This window comes from Merops nubicus, unplaced genomic scaffold, assembly GCF_000691845.1.
Source record: "Merops nubicus isolate BGI_N331 unplaced genomic scaffold, ASM69184v1 scaffold2600, whole genome shotgun sequence".
In the NCBI taxonomy this organism is placed as follows: domain Eukaryota; kingdom Metazoa; phylum Chordata; class Aves; order Coraciiformes; family Meropidae; genus Merops; species Merops nubicus.
Window position 1 is genome coordinate 1 of NW_008580679.1, and position 21,922 is coordinate 21,922.

The following is a 21,922-nucleotide window of genomic DNA, read 5'->3' on the forward strand; positions in this document are numbered from 1 at the left end:
AGGAGGTTGTCGGCACGGCTTCTGGGGGTTGGCAGTGTGGCCCTTCCTTTGGGAGTTCACAAGCCGAAACATCCTCGGTCTTGTCTGTTGATTTCCTTTTAACAGTTGTCGTCTCTGGGGCAGGGATCTTGATCTCAGAAATTACTTCTGCTGCTGTTTTCTTTTGGGATTGCTCCTCGCATAGGAGCATTCTCGGTACCTAGACCGAAAAACCTCCCTACAGTAGATGTTTTTTTTGTTGAATCTGCGATCATTTCTCTTGCCTCTGGCTCCGGACGTAGCATTTTTGCCACTGCCATAACTACCTTTTGTTCCACCTGCATCTCTTTCGAGGCATTAATAATCAATCGCCACACCCTGCCGTGCTTCTGCATCTCTTTCCTGTCATTAGGTTCATCAATAGTTTGTTCCCAAAGTTTGTCCCCAATTTCTTTCCAGTATGTTATACTAAATGCTAGTGTGCAATACTGCAACAGTCCGTTCTTTTCTGCCCAAGTTAATAGGGCAATAATAGCCTCAACTTTAACCTCGGTGCCTCTTCCAAAGAGGATAGTTCTGAGGTGAGCTGCAGCATTCAGCTCCATCACTCACGCCGATGGTTTGCGGATGGCTTCTGCCTGCTCGTAAATCCTGCGTGCGAGTTGTTTCAAAGTCCCACCTTAGTGTCAGCTCACCTTGTAAATTTCTAGGTCCTGAAGGTTCGAAAAAATTTCTAAGTTCCAAAGGTTCGAAAAGTTGTGTATCCTCTGTGATCTTGGAGACGGGTAACGTTCACATTGACTCCTTTCATTTTTTGTTGGAGCTACTTGATGATTAACGCTTCTAGAATGCAGAACTGACTCTGAAATATCTTGATTAAACTTTTATTTTTACAGTTACTACGTCATCATTCTCAGTGGAGTATCGGCCTCTCATGTTTTGACCAAATCTGTTGTATTAGCAGTGTCACAAACTGAATAATTTCATTTTCAGTAGATCACTTGAAAAGCTAAAGTTGTAACTGCTGCCTGTAGAGGGGGGGGGAGTGTAGGTTATTTCTAATGAATAATAGAAGTTACCGTATCTAAACCAAGCTTGTGTGTTGCTCTGTGTAATGATTCAGGCAGTATTGATGGCACCCGGCAAGCGTGAGCGCAGTAATTTGACAGCCCTGTGTTTCCTAGGTCACATAGATGAGCGAGCAGTTTGTAACGCCATCGCACCTGAGAAGGATGTGGATGGGTTTCATATCCTGAACATTGGGCGCCTGTGTCTTGATCAGCCTTCTATAATACCTGCCACTGCTGCTGCCGTGTGGGAGATCGTGAAACGGACCGGTAAGAAATGGAACTGTATTGAGACTCCTTTTATCTGGGAAGATGAATGAAGGATGAAGTCAGGTGTGAGTTAAAAGGTGTACGTTATCTAAATGTTTGGGGCTGATTGAAGAACAAACATTTAGAGGATTAATCTAAATAGTAAGGAGGTGCCAAATAGATGAGATCTGTTGCCAGTAGCATAACCATTAATTAAGTGTAGACTGTAGTCCATGTAGAATACTTGGTGAAACACTTTGATAACTTACTTGCTGCATTTTGTAACATTGCAAGGAACTTTCTGTGATATTGCTGATGTCCTGAGTAGAAGTGCTTGTGGGGGAAGGAGAAGAAACAAGAACAAACCCAGGGAAATTTAATTCAATACCGGAAGGGGAAAAGAGTGTAGATGCATTCCGTAGTTGTCATTTGCTAAGTAAAATACATGTGTTTCTAGTGGTAGATGTAAGAGCTTCCAATTCCTGTTGTGGTCAGAGAAAAGAAATGAATTCCCTGCAAAGGGTGGTTCAGATAACCTGAATGAGTTACCACTTGTCTTCCTCTAAGGTGAAAGGTGAAGGTTGTTTTCTGGATTCCTCCCTCCAGTTCAGCCTTGTGGATTTTCAAGTCGTGTTGATGTCAGCAGTCCACAACAGCAAATAATTATGTCTTGGGGATTGAGAAGAAGGCTTTAGGTGTATCAAAGTACAATTTTTTAATAGGGTGGTTTGTTTTTTCTTTTTTCCTGTAAGGAATACAAACATTTGGAAAAAATGTTGTTGTAGCTGGAAGGTCTAAGAATGTTGGAATGCCTATTTCAATGCTATTACATACTGATGGAGAGCATGAAAGGCCTGGAGGTAAGTCCATGAATGTTGTTTTAATGTTTCCATTTGTTAAATCACTAAAGGAAAGCTGGCCAGATGATTCAGATAAAAAGAGAAAGCTTTTGTCTCTTGTACAACATTTGCAACCACTTCGAGGAAATAAATTGGCTAATGTGTTTCCTGACGTATTCCTAGGAGACTGGTTTCTGGACTTGACTTTTTCTGGTGTCATGTCATCATTTTGTCCTCTGTTTGAAACAATTACTGTTTAAACATGATTAGCACCAGACCTTGAGGATCATGTCTGACCGTGTGGCCTTAAAGAGGTACAGAGGTTCACGTGATGTTTATACAAAGTAATGTAGCTATATACTTTACCCTTGTGCCTATGTAATAGTAATTTCAAGTTTTTCATACACACACTCACGTATCTTTTGTATATATATGACATGATTCCTGTGTTGTGCTGTGTTAGGTGATGATTATGAAAATGGCCAAATGACCAACAAAGTAACTTTTTGATGCGAGTTCTATGATATTACATATTGGCCTGGGGTATTTTTTCTGCAGTGTGGTTTATATCCCCCTGGAAATTGAGGGTTGTAATGGAAATACCTTTAAATAATTCTAATTACAGAAGCATGCATGTGCTGCTATAATTGTGCTGTAGAAAGAAAAACAAATATAATTTAAATAGAATACTATCCTTTGCAACTTCATTTTGATGCTGGAAACTGCCAAGGTGGTGTGTGCCAGTGAGGTGAACATGAACGTTTAATCCCAGGCATATTTAATAGGAGTGGAGTGAAATCTGTTATTAATATAATAAAGCACTAAAAGCTTCTTACTAATCATAGAGTTGGTTTTTCCATTCAGCCTCTGTGGGAAAGTTGCTATTTGAAACTTCTCTCAGTGTTGGAATTGTAATTACCATCAGTGGATAGTACTAGTCTCATCCCCATTCCCATGAAAATTACTAGCATTTTTGCCATTTGCTGCAGGTTTGGGGTTGTGTATGTCACTGGTAGTGCAGCTCTGTGTTTGAAGTAGGCTTTACACTACACAGAGTGGTGTTGCCAAGTACTTAAATGTTTCTGGGTTGGAAACAAGGAGAGGTCATGACCCTTGATTCTCATTCTTTCAGCAACTTGTTACAAAACCCATAGTAGTTGCATGGGTATTTTTTAGCTGTAACTAGTTACTGGTTTGTAGCTTTCAGCTTTTGAGTCAAGTGGATCTGTGGCTCAATTTTGTTCTCCTGTAACCTGGGTTTGTCATTCTTACTGACTGCCCCGTAGTATGACTTGTTTTTGGGGGCTAGTCACGAGTTTGTTGGCCTGTAAATGACCTTTGTTGTGCCTTATGTCATCTGCCTTAGTTCTGATAGCTGCCATACTGCAAATGACTTCACTGGCAGCCCAATCTACTGGCATTGTCATTGATGCTCTGTGTGGCAGGTATTCTCTGTAGGCACAGAAAAACGTTTGCACGTTCCCTTACTGACAGTGGCACTGGAATCAAGGAGATGGAGCTAAAGCGAAGACTGGAAATGTGAACATAATGAAAATAAAAGCTTGCGTAGAGCAATCCTTTCCACCCATTTTCTTAGCAGTTCGTAACAGGGAAAAAATTGTGCATTATGATGAGAGGCATCTATCAGGATACTAGATGACGTAGTGTTAGCAAGAGCATTGAGTTTCTGGATTCTGTTTTAGGTTTGAAAATTACATGTTGGACTTGCTCATTTCATTTTTTACCAAACAAAAGCAGGCTTTCTTCTTATGCATGTGTTTAGAACAATTTTAACCTATTAATACAAATGAAGAGGGAAGCTCTTTTATTCTTTTTTTTTTTTTTTTTTTTTAAATTAAAAGGATGGGGACCAGACAAGGCCTACAGTTAGGTGCTGAAATAGAACTTTATCAGATTATCTGCCAGGAAATGTTTTATCAGGAATTTGGCTGATTTGATTAAATAAGTTTTATTGACACGTGATACAAAGAGGGGGTGGTACTGTCTTTCTTTGGTTTTGTTGGAGGTTTTAATTCTTGGGTTTTTTTACAGATCATGGATAAAACTGAAAAGCTGGAGTCTGTTTTCATCTGTGATGTTTTGTATGTAGGAGCTGTCATGTCCTGCAGGTGGCAATATCTGTTCAGATCAGAAAACTTTCTGAACCGATAAAAAATTGTGCTTTGTGTTGGCAGGTCCAGAGACGATCTTTGTTTTATAAGGTAGTGAGTTGACTCAGCAATATTATGCAGAATCTTAAATATATTCCTCTTTTTTTCAACAGAAGTAGCAGTATAAAAGTAGTTGTTTGTTTTCTGTTTTGGCATGATCACAAATAAATGGAAAATATACCCTTTCTGAGGTGTCTGTAAGCCTCTGGACTGCTGTTCCGAAGGTAGGGGCCTTGTTTTTTTTTTTCTTTTTCCCCTTCCCTTTTTTTTTTCCTCCTTTCATTTTTGGTAGTGAGAACAATTACTTGGTTTCAGGAGCTATCTACTGACACAGTCCTTGGTAAAATCTTGATGGGAAAATAGTGCTGATTTTATTTCTCAGAAGGTGTGAGTATCTGTAACTTGTGATTTTATACACTGTTTTTACTCAGCCTCTCTGCTGAGTGCAGGATAAGAAGTTGAGAGCATTTCATGCTGTATATATTTTTTGGAAGTAGCGATTGTGATTTTTGGGCAAGACATACTTCTTTTGCTTAAAATAGCTATCGGAAGACTCCTGTATTTTATTCAAGCTTTTCTTTCCAGGGTCCATTTGCCTTTCATGTGTGAAGGATGACCCTTCAGAGCACCCTGAAGTTATAGCATTATTGATAAAGCATTAACCACAAAAAAAGGAAGTGTCCCATCAAAGAATAGGCATGGTTCTTCTGCAGGGGACAAAGTGATTGATTATTCATGTATTTGGAGAATGAGGCCTCCAAAGGAGGAAAATTCTGAGCATCTCTACAGCCTGCGTGCTGCTCACTCAAAGGAGCGTTCAAAAGACTGTGAGCAGTCTACGTAAGAATGAATGAGCAGCTGCTGCTTTAGCTCCAGTTGTTTTGTCTGTATGAGTTGTTATTTCATGATCTCAAAGATATTCAAGGAAGATAGTTGAAGGAATCTTGACACACAGGCTTTATGTACTATACTGGCTGGGATGTGACTGTCACAAGAAGGGTTACTGCAGAGAGGTTTTTTTAAGACTTGTAGCTGTTGAAGCTATCAGTGCGATTAAATTCATGGGAAGTTCTAGAAAGTTAGTGAGAGACTTTATGCACATCTGTACTTTTCTGTTCTCATTATCTGAAAATATTTTGATCCACTTATCTTTGAGGAGATGATAAGCACTCCAGAGACTGAAAGAGAAGAGGGATCAGAGGTGAGGGGAAAGAGCAGGGAAGTCAGAGCACAGACAAGTTGAAGCTGAGATGCTTGGGGAAGAGAATTAAATGAGATGAGAGGCACAGATCAGATCAGTCAGACATTCTGGAGGAAGCAAATGTGGTGGCAATGTCTGAGATGGCAAAACCTTTTAGATTAATGGTTAATAATGGTCTCTGATGGGTGGAAGGTGAAGGGGGATGTTAAGACCTGAATGCTGTGCGGTACACAAAGTTGACAGGGAGAATGTTGGGAGGAGCTTCTGTTGATAGCTGCTAGTCTTTGCTGTTTTCCTGGGCAGTCTCTGACATGTCGCCACGCTCACTGGTGGGTGCAGTATGAGATTCTGGTCCCTGTCCCCGTGCCGATAGGTGTGTGTAGTGGCCTCTTCTCAGCATCTCCATCAAACAGCACAAGGTTTTTCACATCTTACTAGAAAGGTTTATTTGTAGCTTCTAGCCAAGAAATGTGAATACGTGCAGGAGCAGGCCCCAGATCTGTTGACTTTGCCCAAAAGGGTGCACAATTCTGTTTGTGGGAAGTTCAAACTCCCTAGTCTGGTGTGAAGTAAGGGTTCAGGTCTTGTTGTTTTCACAGGAGATACAGGAGATGGTGGGACACTTGCAAAAATCTCAGCACCTTTTTGTCCAGTCGTTTCCTTGCGTTCCTGTTGTTGCACTCAAGCTACATAAAGCAATGGCTTGTAATGCTTTGAGAATGTGGAAATCTGTATGGGTTGGATGTATTGATTCCTTAAGTGGTTATAGTGATAAACATGCTCGGACGCACCCAGTTGGAATTTTGTAAATACTGCAGCTGCTGTGGGTTGTGCTTTGCATGTACGTTCAAGGGTGCCTCTCCTTGATGAAATCTTGTAGTGTGCCAGCCAGGAGAGGCCTTTTGCTGCCTAACCTTTGCATACAGGTATCGATCAGTGGGATTTCTAAGCACAGACCCATGGCCCAGGAGTGTCCTCATCATCGTAGCTACTAGACTCATTCACTGTGCCATCAGGCCCTACACAGAGCAGAGCTGCGTTTTTCATCTCCTGTTGCTGGCCAGATTATCAGTGCTGTTAATTCTTGTGAGAGGGAATATCTGTAAGAAATAGTGCCAGTGCCACTGCACTGAACTTAATCACCAGTTATTCCTTGAGCACTTAAAATCTGTCAAAACCACTAAACGTTGACTCGAGGGAAATGCTATTATGAAGTTGGGTCACAGGTGCAGGGCAGACTGTGGTCTTCCTTCCTTTCTGTCCGACAGAATGTCACAGGATGTATCTCTGGAGCTTCAGAACAAATGAATGACAGTTGTGGTTGAGGACAAATCTGAACATGGTGATCTTGTACTTGAAGCTTCGGTTTGTGACAAGCACTATATAAATTGTGCTTGAGGGAGATGCTGGATTCCGTGCTGGGTTTGCTCTGTGTAATTCTGCTACGTGTAATGAAGCTAATGAATAAGTTAGTATACAGTGTAAAAATGAAATCTTTGAGAATTTTCTAATAATCAACATTTCTTTGTATGTCTGAACAGCAAGCGTTGTGAGCTTTCTGTTTGTGCTGAAATGATTGATGCATCTCAAGACAACTCCAATGCTCATCTGTACTGTTGTTCGTGTGCCTAAGTCAGTCATTTGTGCCTGAAAGTAAACGCTATACAGGTACTTTATATGTGACAATTAACCAATGATCTCTTCCATTTCAGGTGATGCTACAGTGACCATTACTCACAGATACACACCAAAAGAGCAGCTCAAGATCCATACACTGCTCGCTGACATTGTGATAGTAGCTGCAGGTAATACTCGTTGTTAATACTCTGTTCACAGTGTTTCAAACCTAAAAGGCAGACCTTGGTGTCTGTGTTGGTGGCACTAGGAACTATTTCAGGCTGCAGCAAGTAATTGGTGCTCGTGCTTGTGGAGGGTGTTGTGGTAAGTAGGATTTCTTGCTGTAAGAAGGGCGAGAGATTTAATGCTTTGTTCTTGCCCTTCACATTTGCAGACTCATGTGCTCTTTCTCATCACATGTGACACCTTTCCCTTAGGGAGACTTGAGAGTGAACTCAAGATTGGGAACCAGTCAGTGCGTAGTTTATACAGGTATAATTATGTAAATTAAAACATTCTCCGTGCAGTGCAAAAATCATGAGTCATTTAAATTTTGACAGGACGGTTTCTTTAAATCAGCTGGAGGCTGCATTCATAAAACAGTGGTATCATTCCATAGCTGCTAGAATTAAGGGAAACCTTGCCAAATTAACTGTAGTTTTGGTAATGTATGCTGTTAATGGCTGAATTTTTATTTTATCTTTTAATTTTACAGTCTTCACGTAACGAGGGAGAGAATGGCAGTTGCCTGGTGGAAGGGGGCTTGAAGGATCAGTGTCTATATTCTTAAAGCAATAGAGAGTGAATTACTTGCAATTTGACTAATCTAGAACAAAGAAAGAAGCATAACTGCTTCTGAGCAACCTCCATTTTTTATGAGTATTGTGAGTTGAAATACAAAATAATTTAAATAAACCCAAATAATCCAACTTTAATCCAACTTCCTAAAAACCATTGTAAAATTCTGCATTCCCTCATGGCTCAGGATATCCTCTTTCTCTGGTACTGTTTTAGAGGACTACAAGAGAATTGTCTTTCCTCTTTTCTCTCTTCGCCAACAAGTCCAAATTTTTGCTTGCTTATTTTCTAGATGAAGACAGATAGATAGGTGCCTCTCTAAAGCCCATCACTTCCTATTGAAGTGAGATGCCCTCTGCTTTAGGGCTTAACTGCACTATCTTTTTCATGCCAGGTCAGGAACAAGAAATGGCTCAGTCGTCCCACATATGGTGACTCAGTTGTGGGCCTGACCAGCATTCACACACTATAAATGAGAGATAGTACCGTGTGCTAACTGGAAATAAGCCAGTCACTTTTCATCCACATACAGTGCTTCAAATTTAATCACGGCTTCTTACGCTTGTAGTTAAATGGTACAGTAGCAATTTGGTCGTGTATCTTCTTTACATTATTTTCCTCATGTCATTTGTAGCAGGAGCGTGATACAATCCTCATGACACAATGTGAGATATACTTGGAATGATGAAAAAACTGAGGGCTGGATTGTGCAAGCAGCATGCAGTCCTGCCCGGGTGCTTGCTCCAGGGAGGATTACACTTGAGAAAGGTGGAATCCCTCCAAGGTCCCTCTTGTAACTTGACAGCTGTGCATACTGTACCTTTGGGATCACGCGTTGCCCGGAAATGTGTGACCTGTTCAGTCGGTGTTGCAAAAATGTAACTTCTGCCCTGACAGGTAGAAAGAGCTGCTGTCACAGGCCACTGGGCGAGATGTGCAGGGGGAAAGCACCTTTTTGTGTGTGTCTGCATATAAGAGCAAGATTCCTATTCTCATTTTCCTCTTCCCATGTGATTCTTTTAGAAGAGCCATCTGCATTCTGGCTCCCAGTTTGGTGACTTGTTGCAGTGAGTGTTGCATTCTGATGTGGTGCTCTGTCCCCAAGGAGTTTTCTTGTCACTTGCATTCTTGGCTTTTATAAAGCTTCAAATCAGGTGTTTCTGGCTTTATTCTCGAGTTTGAGAGTACCTATCTTCATATGTTGTCTCTCATTTGCCCCCAGCCTAGGAACCCCGGTTTTCCTGCTTACTTGGGTTGTAACTCTCCATGCAGTTTATTCCATCTGTCCCGTTCCCTCCCAGCTCCTTGCATCATAAGTGCCAGCAATGCTGCTCTTGTCCAGCCTATCCCTCCTTAAAATCTGTGTCTCTGCTTCCAGATGGAGCTTCCTAAAGTCTTTCAATACCCTGCAGCTTTTGCATTTCTAGCGTTATGTTTTCTCCTAAGCACACCCAGCACTTTGCATCTCACTTTAGTCTTTCTCATATTTGCCCACTGTCCCTGGCTGCACTGATGTCCCATGGAGTCTGTTCTTCTTGCCATGGGCCCAGACCCATCACAGAAGGAAAAAGTGCAGTTTCATCTGTGGTGCCTGAATAGCTCCCACAGCACTTCCAGGACAGTGATGGAGGCAGTAGGTGGTGTTTGACTAGTCACCCTGCTGCTTTGGCTCTCCTGGCCTTCCAGTCTGCCTTGAGAGAAAAGACTCTGCCTGCTAGATTTGGAGAGGGGTAAAGAGAAGAAGGAACAAGGGTGCCAAATGCCAGGTGAAATTCTTCTGGGACTACTGGTGCTGTCCCTTGTATAGGAATGGCTGATTTGTCAGCACCTTCTATTCATGGTGGCTGATTAGCTTTGTCAGGAGCAGTTTTACATTCCTTATACTGAAGCTGCATTTAGGTAGGGCTTCATTTCTCTTTTGTTTAAAGGATGATTCATCATTTTTTTGCAAAAATAACCAATGAAAGAGTTTTCCCACATTCTTCAGTTAGTGCATTTTAGGAATAGCTGCTCTAAGGCTTATCTCTTCCTACTGGGTATGTAAAGTAGGCTTAAGTAAATAGATCTGCTCATTTGGTTTGAGGGTTAGTTTATTTGTTGCTATTAAGTATTTGGCCTATTATCAATCCGTTTTACAAAGGGTGTAACTGTGCAGCCTCCGTTAACATGCTTCTATCCCTATCGCGCGCAGATCATTTACCCCCATAAGGCTGGGGCATTATCCAATTACCAGCCAGCTCGCCATGGATTGCAAAAGAGCGTGATGAAGTAGACGCAGCCAGGTGTTATCAAATGGCATAGCAAAGAATCTGAGGTCTTGGCTTGCTCAACATTAGAAGCCAAGTTTCAAGCTCGTGTCCTATGGGGGAGTGAGAAATGGAGAGCCAGGAAGGTTCTTGTATTGCCTGTATCTCAATGACTATCTGTCTGTGATCCAGCACTTCAGATGAATCCAAAGCCCTTGCATACCAGCACTTGCCTCTAGTAAAACTACAGTCTCAAACCATATGGATTTGCTTTCTTCTCCATTCTTTATTTCTTCTCCACCTGACAGAAAGATGCTTTTGTGGGGAGAGGGGAGCTTAGCCTCCTGCTTTTGGAGTTACTCTTTTACTAGTGTGGACATGGCTCACAGAACATAGAAGGGACAGAATTGCTCGAGAAGCAAAGAGAATTGTCATCTTAAAGTTGGAAATTCTTATTGTGCAAAGTTGGAGGTTTCATGGCAGGAAAGAAATTTAAGAGGTCATTTCAAGTGAATTCAGAGAAAAGCTTGTCACTGTTGCAGTTGAGGTGTGATAGGCTAATGCAGGTGATGTGTAAGGATGTGATATTCTCTGCTCTCCAATGGCGTGCAATGACTATGGTCTTGGGTACCACTTTCCTTTAAGGTTCCAGGAGACTCTTTGTTATGAGTGTCCAGGTGCAAATGTTGAAGTGTCTGGTCACACACGGTGCTGCTGTTTGTAAAGCAGCACTGGTACATTTGTTACCATAGCCTTTCCTGACATGAAAATGGCTCACTGCAAACAGGGATCCTACAGAATCACAGAATGTCAGGGGTTGGAAGGGGCCTCTGGAGATTGAGTCAAACCCCCTGCCAGAGCAGGAGCATCTAGTCTAAGGCAGGTCACACAGGGACGCATCCAGATGGGTCTTAAAAGTCTCCAAGGCAGGAGATTCCACAGCCTCCCTGGTAAGCCTGTTCCAGTGCTCTGTATCCCTTACAGTAAAGAAGTTCTTCCTCATGTTGAGGTTTGTATCCGTTGCCCCTCGTCCTATGGCAGGGTACAAGTTGCCCGTTTCTTCATGACACCCAGCCCTCATATATTTATAGACATTAGTTAGATCCCCCCCTTTAGTCTTCTCTTCTCCAGACTGAAGAGCCCCAGGTCTCTCAGCCTTTCCTCATAAGGCAGGTGTTCCAGTCCCCCAATCATCCTCATAGCCCTCAGCTGGACTCTCTTGAGTAGATCTCTGTCCCTCTTGAAATGGGGAGCCCAGAACTCGACACAGTAATCCAGGTGAGGTGTCACCAGGGCAGAGTAGAGGGGGAGGAGGACCTCCCTTGTTCTGCTGGACACACTTTTCTTGATGCACTGAGCTCCCAGCCTTGGAAGGAGGGTCTTTCCTGAACATCAAGTGGAGCTGTTGGCATGCCAGCGGAGTCCTTCCTTTACCTTCAACAGGTTGGGGAAGAGAGAAGAGATTGATCTCCTCAGAGACTGTGCTCCTCAGAGTACGTGCTAGCTGCAGTCAGAAATCCTGCACAGCAGCGGTCTTTACACAGTGGAAGCCATTTCATGTCCAGGATTATGGCCTTAGAAAATGATGTTTTGCTGACCCAGGTCAGGTTTTGTGTGTAATTCAGTTGTCATTTTTGTACTGAAGTTGTTTCTATACATAAGTATAGAAACCTATATAGGTATATATTAGGTATCAAGTATACCTAAGTTTTGCTATGTATATGGATAGCTTGACTGGGCTGGGAATGTGTAGCTATTGACTCAGCTCTTTATCTGGTGTTTGAAGTGTCCTTTTAGATTTTCTGGGTCCTGACTGTTGAACATCTTCATGATGAATGTCAAGGTGTTTTACATTTCCATGTGCTGAAGAAATGTTGTGTATATGAAAGAGCTGAGGTGCCTTTTTGCTGCACTCTCTTTTTAGAAGAGTCAAGTGAAAGGAGTACTTTCTTTTTTGTGCATACAAACACGTGCATGCATACCCCTTGATACAGTTTGAAACTGATGACCTAAGACTACCTGGCCATATTAATGAAACCTATCTTGATAATTCCAGGTATCCCAAAGTTGATTACAACTGATATGGTCAAAGAAGGTGCAGCTGTGATTGACGTAGGCATCAACCATATCCACGATCCTCTTACAGGGAAGACCAAATTAGTTGGGGATGTGGACTTTGAAGGTCAGTGAAACACTCTTTATATGAACTCGTTGGATAAATACATGAAGTTTGTGGGATTCATTCACAATGAATACTTGGAATAGCCAGTGTCAGAAATGAGGCAGTGCTCACAGGATTTTCTTCTAGTTTATTTACTTAAATGAGAAAACAAACTATATGTTCATATATCTGCTCTGAAGAAATTGTATGTTATTTAGGAGAGGAAGTGTCACTTTTAATGACACGTACCAGCAAGCTTTAAGAGGTGCAGATGAGATTTTATAAAAATGTGGTGGCAGAAGATGCCTGTCTTCAAGTTTCTTTAATCCTTTATGAGTCTGTGGAGTATATCAAGAGTAAGCAATAAAAACAGTTTCTGCTCCTTCACAAACAAGGGTCTCCCACTGTTCTCTGCAAATATCGTTATAGGACAGCTTCTCAAACCTCCTTTTACACTCTAATGCTACATTTGCATGTGAAAATGTTAACTTCTGCTTTAGAGGTATCCTTTGTGCCAAGGTTTAGTGTGGGTTCATCTTAAGCTGTTGAAAACCTTGGTCCGGGCAAGCCTAAGAGAAAAAAAAATGATGTTACATATTGATCTTTTTATGCATCAGGTGTTGCAGAGCAAGTTCGCAATGTAACTTGATTAAATATCTCTGCTCTGGAGGAGCTCCCAACTGGAAGAGCAGGATTGTTGCAGCTGAAAATTAAAGCTTCTTGGCAGAGTTGAGTGTGGGAAGCTTAGACAGCATTTACTCACATTATTAATGGTTCTCAACAGTTCCTTATTTTGATAAGTATGAAAATCACCCACAGGTTTTTTTCACAGTTATTAACATCTTGGCTGGCATAATGTCTCAAAGCTTAATTATATTCAGAATGTTTCTAGCCAGCTGTATGTATTTGTAATTACATCACTCCCTTAGCTCCTGCTTCTTGTACTCCCCATGCATGATACCTGTGTGTTGAAGTCCATGCAGTGACCCGCATGGGTGTAGCGAAGCCATTGTCTCAGTGTGCCTTTGGGAGAGTGTAACTGGATGTGTGCAACAGAGCAGCTCCAGCAGGAAAAAGCTTGGAGAGCACAGCTTGATTTTTTTTTTTTCTTTTGCTATCCTGCTTGTGCTATCCCAAGTAAATGGTTACGTTTTCTGCATTCAGAACCAAGCTAGAGCACAGAGAATTTGGGTCATTTTTTGTTTGCTTTAGTAGGTATGAGAGGAAAAACTGTTGTTTAATATCTTCATCAATGACACAGACAGTGGCATCGAGTGCACCCTCAGCAAGTTTGCTGATGATCCTAAGCTGGGGGGTGCTGTTTATATGCGAGAGGGATGGGAGTCCATCCAGAGGGGCCTGGACAGGCTGGAGAGGTGGGCTCAGGTGAACTTTGAGGTTCAACAGGGGCAAGTGCAGGGTCCCGCACCTGGGCTAGGGTAACCAGCACTATCAGTATAGACTGGGAGAGGGTTTACTGGAGAGCAGTCCTGTGGAAAGGGGCTTGGGAGTGCTGGTGGATGAAAAACTGGACATGAGCCACCAATGTGCAGTCGCAGCCCAGAAGTATAATCACATCCTGGGCTGCATCAGAAGAACTGTGGCCAGCAGTTCAAGAGAAGTGGTTCTGCCCCTCTACTCTGACCTGGTGAGACCTCACCTGGAATACTGCATCCAGTTCTGGAGTTTCCAGCACAAGAAGGATGTAGGCATATTGGAGCATGTTCAGAGCAGGGCCACCAAAATGATCAAGGGACTGGAGCAACTCTCCTATGAAGACAGGATGAGGGAGTTGGGGATGTTCAGCCTGGAGAAGGGAAAGCTCTGGGGGGACCTTATAGCAGTCTTCCGGTACCTGAAAGGGGCCTACATGAAGGAGGGAGAAGGTCTATTCAAAAGGGTTTGTAATGATAAGATAAGGAGTAATGGTTTTAAACTAGGAAAAGATAGATTTAGACTCAGTATTAGAAAAGAATTCTTTAATATAAGAGTAATAGATCATTGGACTGGACTACCCAGAAAGGTGGTGGAGGCCCCAGCCCTGGAGTCATTCAAGGTCAGGCCTGATAGGGCCCTGGGTGACCTTACCTAGGTAGATGTCCCTGCTCGTGCAGGGAGGTTGGACTAAATAACCTCTAGAGGTCACTTCCATCCTAAAACATTCTATGTTTCTATGAAAAAAAGCTTTAACTTTGCGAAACACAACATTGCATCCTTTTTGTTTGTTTTTCTTTAAATGCAAGACCTTCTGAATGTAATATAGGTGTAGATTCAATGGCAAGGCGGTGATTCAGAGTTTCAACAATGCACTGTATATGTCTCGTCATGTCTACTGTGGGTTGCTCTCAGGATTTTACCTGGGGGGAGGGAAGATCCAAAAAAGAGGGAGGAACTCTTCAACTTGGATTATGCCACTACAGTTGCAAGTAGAATTTCACTGTGCATTGCCAAAGGGAAATTGTTGTTGGTTCATCGGTATCGGTGAAAGTTTCATTAAATCTCTTAACAACAACAAAAAAAATCCCTGCCTATACAGTTCTAAATACTACGAAGCAAATCACCCTTGCCAAGTATTTGATGCGGCAGTTAGGAAGTGGAACAAGCTAGTGTATTCGTGTATCAAGTCATTTCATCTGTTTCCTCCATTTGATCACTTGACTGGATTTATATTTAAGTGTAAGTGAAAATGGTTTTTGCAGGTTAAGGCCAGGTACATAAGTGGTTGGTGTGACACTCAGCACCTGTTGAACATTGCATAGTCCACTAGCATCTCTTGTCTCATCATCCATGTGAAGTAGAAAAACGTGGCTGTGGGGACAGCAGAGATTTAACTGGGCAATCAGAGGTTAGATTTGATTACTAAGAAACAGATGGGAATGGCTTAGTTGGCCGGGTTGTCTGACTGAGAATGTCCCCTACTGGAAACTAAGTTTTTTAGATGTGTGGGAACTGTTTTGATTCAGTTGTCCTATCCTAGCAATACTTGGATCTCATTCTCTAATCTCTAAGGATTAGGTTAATTACTGAAATTTATTTTGATCTCTTTAACAACAAAATGATGCCATTTCAATCCTTTTTAAAATGTCTATTATTAAATTCAATGTAAGAAATACCCAGATGAAAAAATTCCTCCCATAGGCTGAGAAGGTTGGATAGCTGCTCAAAAAATGAGTTTTAAGCTTTGAACAGTGTTCTGAAGCCTGTGTTGTTTTGAGTCCTGTCTGCTCTGCTGCGGGCAGCGGATTTGCAGGCAGTCACCCGCGGGCAGAGACCTTGTCCTTGGCCATGGTTCCTGCAGGGGGCTGAGGTGGAGCACCAGCATACACTGGTGTACCTGTGGACACACTCTCAAGCCAAGGACTGTGCTTTGCCCACCCTTTAAACAGCCTAGATGAGGAGGAATGATGAGATTGTTTGGTTGACTTTGGAAAATTTAATAGTATCAGACTTGTGGCATCACTGTTACAGCTGCTGTAACAGTTGACTTGGCAACCGTGGCATCAGGGTACCTCCGTGCTTGTCAGACTTAACCACTTGTTTTGGGCAAAAATCTCAGGCTGTATGGTGGAATGTCTTTAAGTAGTATTTGTCATTTCCCCCATACCCATATGTCCTACTTATTTTGACATTCCAAACTGTGTCACATAAAAAAGGGGTTAATTTTTTTTTTTCTCGTCCCAGATAGTTTGCTGTGCACTTCCAAGGTGTCCAAAAGAACAAGACAGGCAAACATGGTGCATGTGGGTGTCAGCTGTGAAGTGCTGAGGTTTGTGGAATTGCTGGGCCATCTTCAACGACCTGTGTGTCTCTCCATATAGAACCAGTGTAGCACCTTCAGTGGATGTTAATGTTAAGAATTTGCCAAAATATACAGTCCAGGGAGGGAGCATTTCCTAGCTTCTGTGAGCCATGAGGGAGGGTGGAGTGCTTGGGAGAAGGGGAAGTGGGGGCATCCTTTGGTTATTGCCTGTGCCACTTTAGTTAGGTTTGGGCAGCCAGTTTCAGTCACAGAGAGGGAGATGTGTGTCTATGAACAGGGCAGTGCACGTGTGGGTGGACTTGGCCCTGTTTTACAGGGCTTGTGTTGCCACAGCAATAATACTAAGGGGGGAGGAGGGCTACAAGGACAAGGAACATGAAATAAAGCAACAACTTACAGAGAGCATTTAACTGGAATGGCTTTTTTGGGTGGAGCACCATTTCCAGGAGTGACTGGTAGAGCAGCATAGTAACACGCCAGTGTAGTAGCTAACCTTTGAAATTGGAACTGGAGGTGCCTGTGAGACCAAAGCATACAGAACTCAAGTGGGATTTGCTTTAAATGCTGCCTCTGTTCCTCCATGAGTCCTCCCATACCTCCAACAAGCAGAGTGTAATGCTGGGCTTTGAGTCTTTATTGGATGCCCATACAGAAAAGAAATCCTTTATGTAAGGCCTTTGTAGGTGTTGTAGTTGTGATGCCAGTGGAGGGGTTTATCAATGACAATGGTTCTCCTGACATGTCTATTCTGCACAGCCTAGGCAATGTAAAGGAGATTGTGGGAAACTAATGCCCCTGGGAGCAGAGAGGGCCTCCGAGAAAAGAGTGCCTCAACACCTCATCGATGTGGTGAAGGGTGATGGGTATATATGATGAATTTCCTTTGACTGAGGGATAATTGTACATGAGGTATGCAGGGAAAGCAGGGAAATGGTGTATCTGTACTATTCATACTGCTAAGGCGAATGGACCAGATTCCCATGTCGCTTCTGGATACGCCAAATATACGTGAAAGAAAGCATCGGCTGAATGAAAATCAGGAAATGTATCCTTTCCTCAGCAGCTACAGGACTAATGACTACAAAGTCGTCGAGTAAGTTGATGAGTTTCTTCATGTAGCTTAAGGTATTTGCCATGATAAACTTTGAACCCAATTTCTTAATGGAAATGATGGTCCTACGTTGTACCTTAGCCTCAGTTTGCAGGAAACCCAGGCTTTGTGACAGCAGATGCTCCCGATGGTCGCTCGCTGCCACTTTGCATTCCTTGTGTTACCTTCCAGGCTGTAGCCTTCTCCTCAGATTATTGAATCCTTTCCAAACTCTCTCTCTGTGCAGCTTTTCCAAACAGTGGTTGTGAAAACATAATGTAGATGTTCCAGCTCCATTTGCTGTGGCTTTTGTTCATTTCTCAGCTGATTTTGAAGCCCTGACCTTTGTTTTTCAGTTAATGGAAGTCTGGTCTGTGTAACCGTGTCACTGTATTGCTGCCCTGCAGAACTGAGGGGAAGCACTGCCTGTTGTTGTGCTCCACCAGTAAAAGAAATAAGGAAGAATGTTAGTGTTGGGCTGTGGCTGCCAGGAGGCTGGAGTGACTGATGGCTATGTGGTACCCATGGCTGGGCGGCCGTGTCTCAGTACTCCTTCGCGGAAGAGTGTGTCCTGCCAGGGCTCCACCTCAGAGATCTTTGGTACCTTGTGTTCCTGCTGGCACTGCTCATTATCCCAAGGCTATGGGGGTATCCCATCCACCTGTCTGTTCTCATTAGCTGAATGCAAAGAAGCTGTGGTGCATAATTTTGTGCTGGATTTTTCTGCGCAGGATGTCTCAGTTGCTTGGCTTTAAGAGGTGCTGGAGGAGGAAGTGTGTACGCACTACTACATAATGCCTCAGTCTTCCTTTATACTGCTGTTAAAATAGCTGCAGTAAGAGAAACAGGAATAACCTCAAAAAGAAGGAACTATGAGGAATGAGGTAAATGCTTGCTGTTTGCTGTCCCGCTGTGTGTAGTGAGAAGAATCCCAGAAGGTGTAGACCAGAATGTAGGATATCTGCTGCGATGGCTGAGCACGTGATTGGCACTTCTGCAGTGCCGCAGGGATGCAGGGATCCAGGGCAGCTTTACAGGGGCTAATAAAGCTGTGAGGAAATAGTGCTTGGGCAGGAATTACGCTGCATCACTTAACGCAGAACTGCCTTCAGGTTGAGACTTGCCCTGGGTTTGTGTGATTAACCCTGTTAGGTGTCTGATGTCCTTAGCTTTAAAGGAACCTAAGAATGAAGGGCTGTTTCCAAAGCAGTGGATCCTGTTCTTCAAGGAAACAATCTACACTTCATTTCTTCTGAAGAATCAAAGGAAGATTTTAAGGTTTTACAGAAGCTGCAAAACAGCAGCTCCTCCCCCATAGGTACCTGATTTGCATACCAACCTTTTCCATCTCGGCAGCGCAATGCCTGGGAGAGCAGCGTGTGTCTGGAGCGAGCGGGGCTAGAGCGCAGGGCGGTTACGCCGCGGCCGAGAGGAACCGGCGCGGCACCTCGCTTGCCAGTGCGAGAGGGGTCGTGCCGAGGGGCCGTCTTGGAATGGTGCTTTAGGAGACCGCACTGCACCAGGGAGGGAAAAGAATCTCTCTGCTTTTTTAAGAGCCTAGTTATTTTCCCTGCTTGGGTCATTGGCACTTGTCTTGGAAAATCACATTCACTATATCTGTATTTGCTCTTACAGATGGAGACTTATCAGATAGTAGTTTCCCCAACACAGACAGCTGTCATGCATTCACAAACACGAATCAGCTTTTGTGAAGGAGCTATCCAGGCGGTTTGACGCTAACTGATACAAAATATGTCCTCTGCCACTGACCCACAGGGTTTCCATAACCATAGAGTATGGTAGAGAAATTCCCCAGGAGCTTGTGAGACCGGTCTGCTGCGTGGTGCCTGCTGAGCACACGTACTGGCACTAGAGGCAGTGAATGTGTACATGACATTCATTGGAAGGCTTTCTATAGGTAAGGCACGGGCCGGCTGTGGATCTTACCTCTTTGTAAGTAAGATAGGAGTAGTTTCAGTAATATCTCAAAAAGAGGTATGCAACATTGCCATGGAAACAAACTTAATTCAATTTAAAATGCTTCAAATATCTGTGTTAATTACCATGTTCACTTCAGATGTGGGTACATTTCAATAATTATGACATTAATCTGGAATTCGTATTAACCGTAAATACCAATCTCAAAGGGTAGGTAGTTCCAAATAGTATAATTATCAAAAAGACAAATCATTTGTGTTTGAGAATATTCAGAATAGTTGTCATGAGATTTTAATTAATTTGTTACAATGTACATGTAAAAAAAACCACGCTGCATTTTTTTTTGTTTTTTTACCTTCCCAAATATTTTAACAGTGTACTTGGTAGTACCAGTCAACTGAGTAATTAAAACCCGTTCAGTTGTAGTTACCGTCTGTCCTCTATGAGGCTTACTCTTCTGCACTTCAGCTCAGTGAGATGTTTGCCATTAACTTCTGCAAATGCTCCTGCTAGGTCCCTGCCTTGAAGAGTTCAAACAGTGTGTTTATTTCCTTTGCCTCTCCTTAAAGTCTAGTCAATATTCTGTCAGAGAAACCGAAATATCCTTCTCTTGTAGTATTTTCTTTTTGTGAGACCTTGCTGTTCTCAACAGTAAAGTGCCACATGCATTCAAGATGAATACACTTAAATCAGACTCAAGGTTTCTTGCTTGTTCCAAACCCAACGTGCCCAGTTTTCCATCTGCTGATGTCTTCTGGTAGCTGGGTGTAGATCCTGCTCTGTAGCGACTTCAGTGGAAGTGTACACGCTTGTGTCAGAGTTGTGCTTGCTTAGTTTCTCTCCTATGGATGCATGTGTGCTTTTTGAGCTCCCAAGAAGTTATTTCTAAGCAAGCAAAAAAAAATCCAAACTAATAAACAAAAAAACCTCTCATGGTGGCACTTGGGAAAAAAACCTCTGTAGTAATCAGGTTAGTAATATGCTGTTTGGACTAACCATTATTAGCAAATAACTGCTCATTACAGTTTGTCATACAATGAATTCGCAGCCAATTGCATGTAATTCCTTTGCAAGTAACCTGCAATTCTAGTTTATAACATTTTTTACTGTAGATAAGAATATCAAATCAGGATTTATTGCTATGCTGTATTCCTCGTTGCTGTGGTTTGGGGTCAGAGCCACACCCAGAACCATAACAGATGCTCTCTTTTAACTCCCTCCCTCCACCCCCTGAAAGGGAGAGAGAAAGAGAATAAGGGAGAGAGACTTATTGATTAGAAAAGTAAAACCACTTTAATACTACCACTAATAATAATAGTAATAATGATAATAAAATGGAATATATACAAATATATACAAAACTGGTATTGAACCCAAATCCTGCCGATGGCAATACGTCACTGGCACCCCCGATGCTGTGGAGCAGCCCCAGGGAAAAGTCCCAGGCTGGACTCGGCCGCAGACAGCAGCTGGGTACAGGAGCTGGATTCTGGAATTTGGCTCAGGAACACAGGGCTCGGGATCAAAGGCAGAATGGACGGAGTCCTCCTCGGATGCTGCCCACTGCAGGAGCAGCAAAAGGGAGCAAGAAGGCGGGAAGGAAAATGGAAGGGGTACAGAAGGCCTTGTCCCTCCTGATCCTTCAGCTTTTACTGGGTATGACTGATATGGGTTGGAATACCCCATTGGTGAATCTTAGGGTCACTTATCCTGCCTGCAGGTACGATGTAGTCTCTACCTCCTTCTGTGCGGGATACAAGCTTAACAGTGGCCTTGGTCTGCACACCAGTCTCTGGCAGTAACTCTAAACATGAAATCTTATCACTGTAGAAGCAGGCAGTTCACTGAAAATGTGTTGTTAGCTTCAGATAGAGGAGTTAATTAGAAGAGCTTTAGCTGACAAGTTAAAATTACTGAGCAGAACCAGCTCTGGTTTACCCCAAACCAGTACACTCATGCAAAGAGGTGTTAACTTAAATGCTATAAAAAAAAGCCCAAATGTGTGTATTTACCTTGTAACGCAAGCTCTCCTGGATGCTGAAGGTGCAGTCTCAGGGCTGGCAGATGGGAGCGATGCAAGACGCTGCTGCCCTCCTGGGCTCGGCCTGCCCTCATGTCACCCAGACAGGCCCACTGTCAGCCGGGTCAAACACTCAGAAACAGCCCTTACCAGAACAATTTGGCAGGGCTCACTTCCCATCTGTCTGTCCACAGGCTTCCTGTTGCTCCCCTGAGAAGAGAGGTGAAACCATGCCCCAGAACTAGCCCCTGGGTGCTAATACCCAGATGACAAGAACTACCTTGCAGCCCCAGTCCTGACTCCATTCTGTCCCTACCATGGGTGTAGTAAGAACTTCTGCCTTAACCTTTCCCATGTTCTGCTGTGCTTTCCAAGTAGCCATCCTTTGTGCTTATTGCCAGTTAGGTGTATGTGGGCAACAGAAGGGTAAAAAACATTTTTGGAAATGTTCTTAGTCACTACCTTTTTCTCTTTTCTCTTAGAAGTGAAGAAGAAGGCTGGCTTTATCACTCCAGTGCCAGGAGGGGTGGGACCTATGACTGTTGCAATGCTTCTGAAGAACACTCTGATAGTTGCTAAAAAGCTCATTTACTAGAGCGAGTGGGCTACTTTGGAAGAGGAATCCAAGTTGTTCTATTTATTGAGAGACAAAACTTTTATTTTTTTTTTTACAAAGATATTTATTTCTACATTGTATTTATTTTTTCATGTAAAGTATGCTAAGCTGGATGGTTTACAAAATGTTAAAATACTTTGTGTTACCTCCTACTGACATATTGTGAGCAA

General features: G+C 42.9%; 1 protein-coding gene across 1 annotated transcript; it reads left to right on the forward strand.

The window, feature by feature from the left end:
- The first annotated feature begins 595 nt into the window (after nucleotides 1-595).
- Nucleotides 596-21,731, forward strand: LOC103781409 (probable bifunctional methylenetetrahydrofolate dehydrogenase/cyclohydrolase 2). Its single transcript, XM_008949162.1, has 6 exons — nucleotides 596-764; nucleotides 1,164-1,316; nucleotides 2,048-2,155; nucleotides 7,219-7,311; nucleotides 12,224-12,349; nucleotides 21,619-21,731. The coding sequence occupies exons 1-6, from the start codon at nucleotides 596-598 to the stop codon at nucleotides 21,729-21,731; spliced, it is 762 nt and encodes a 253-aa protein (XP_008947410.1).
- Nucleotides 21,732-21,922: the final 191 nt, after the last annotated feature.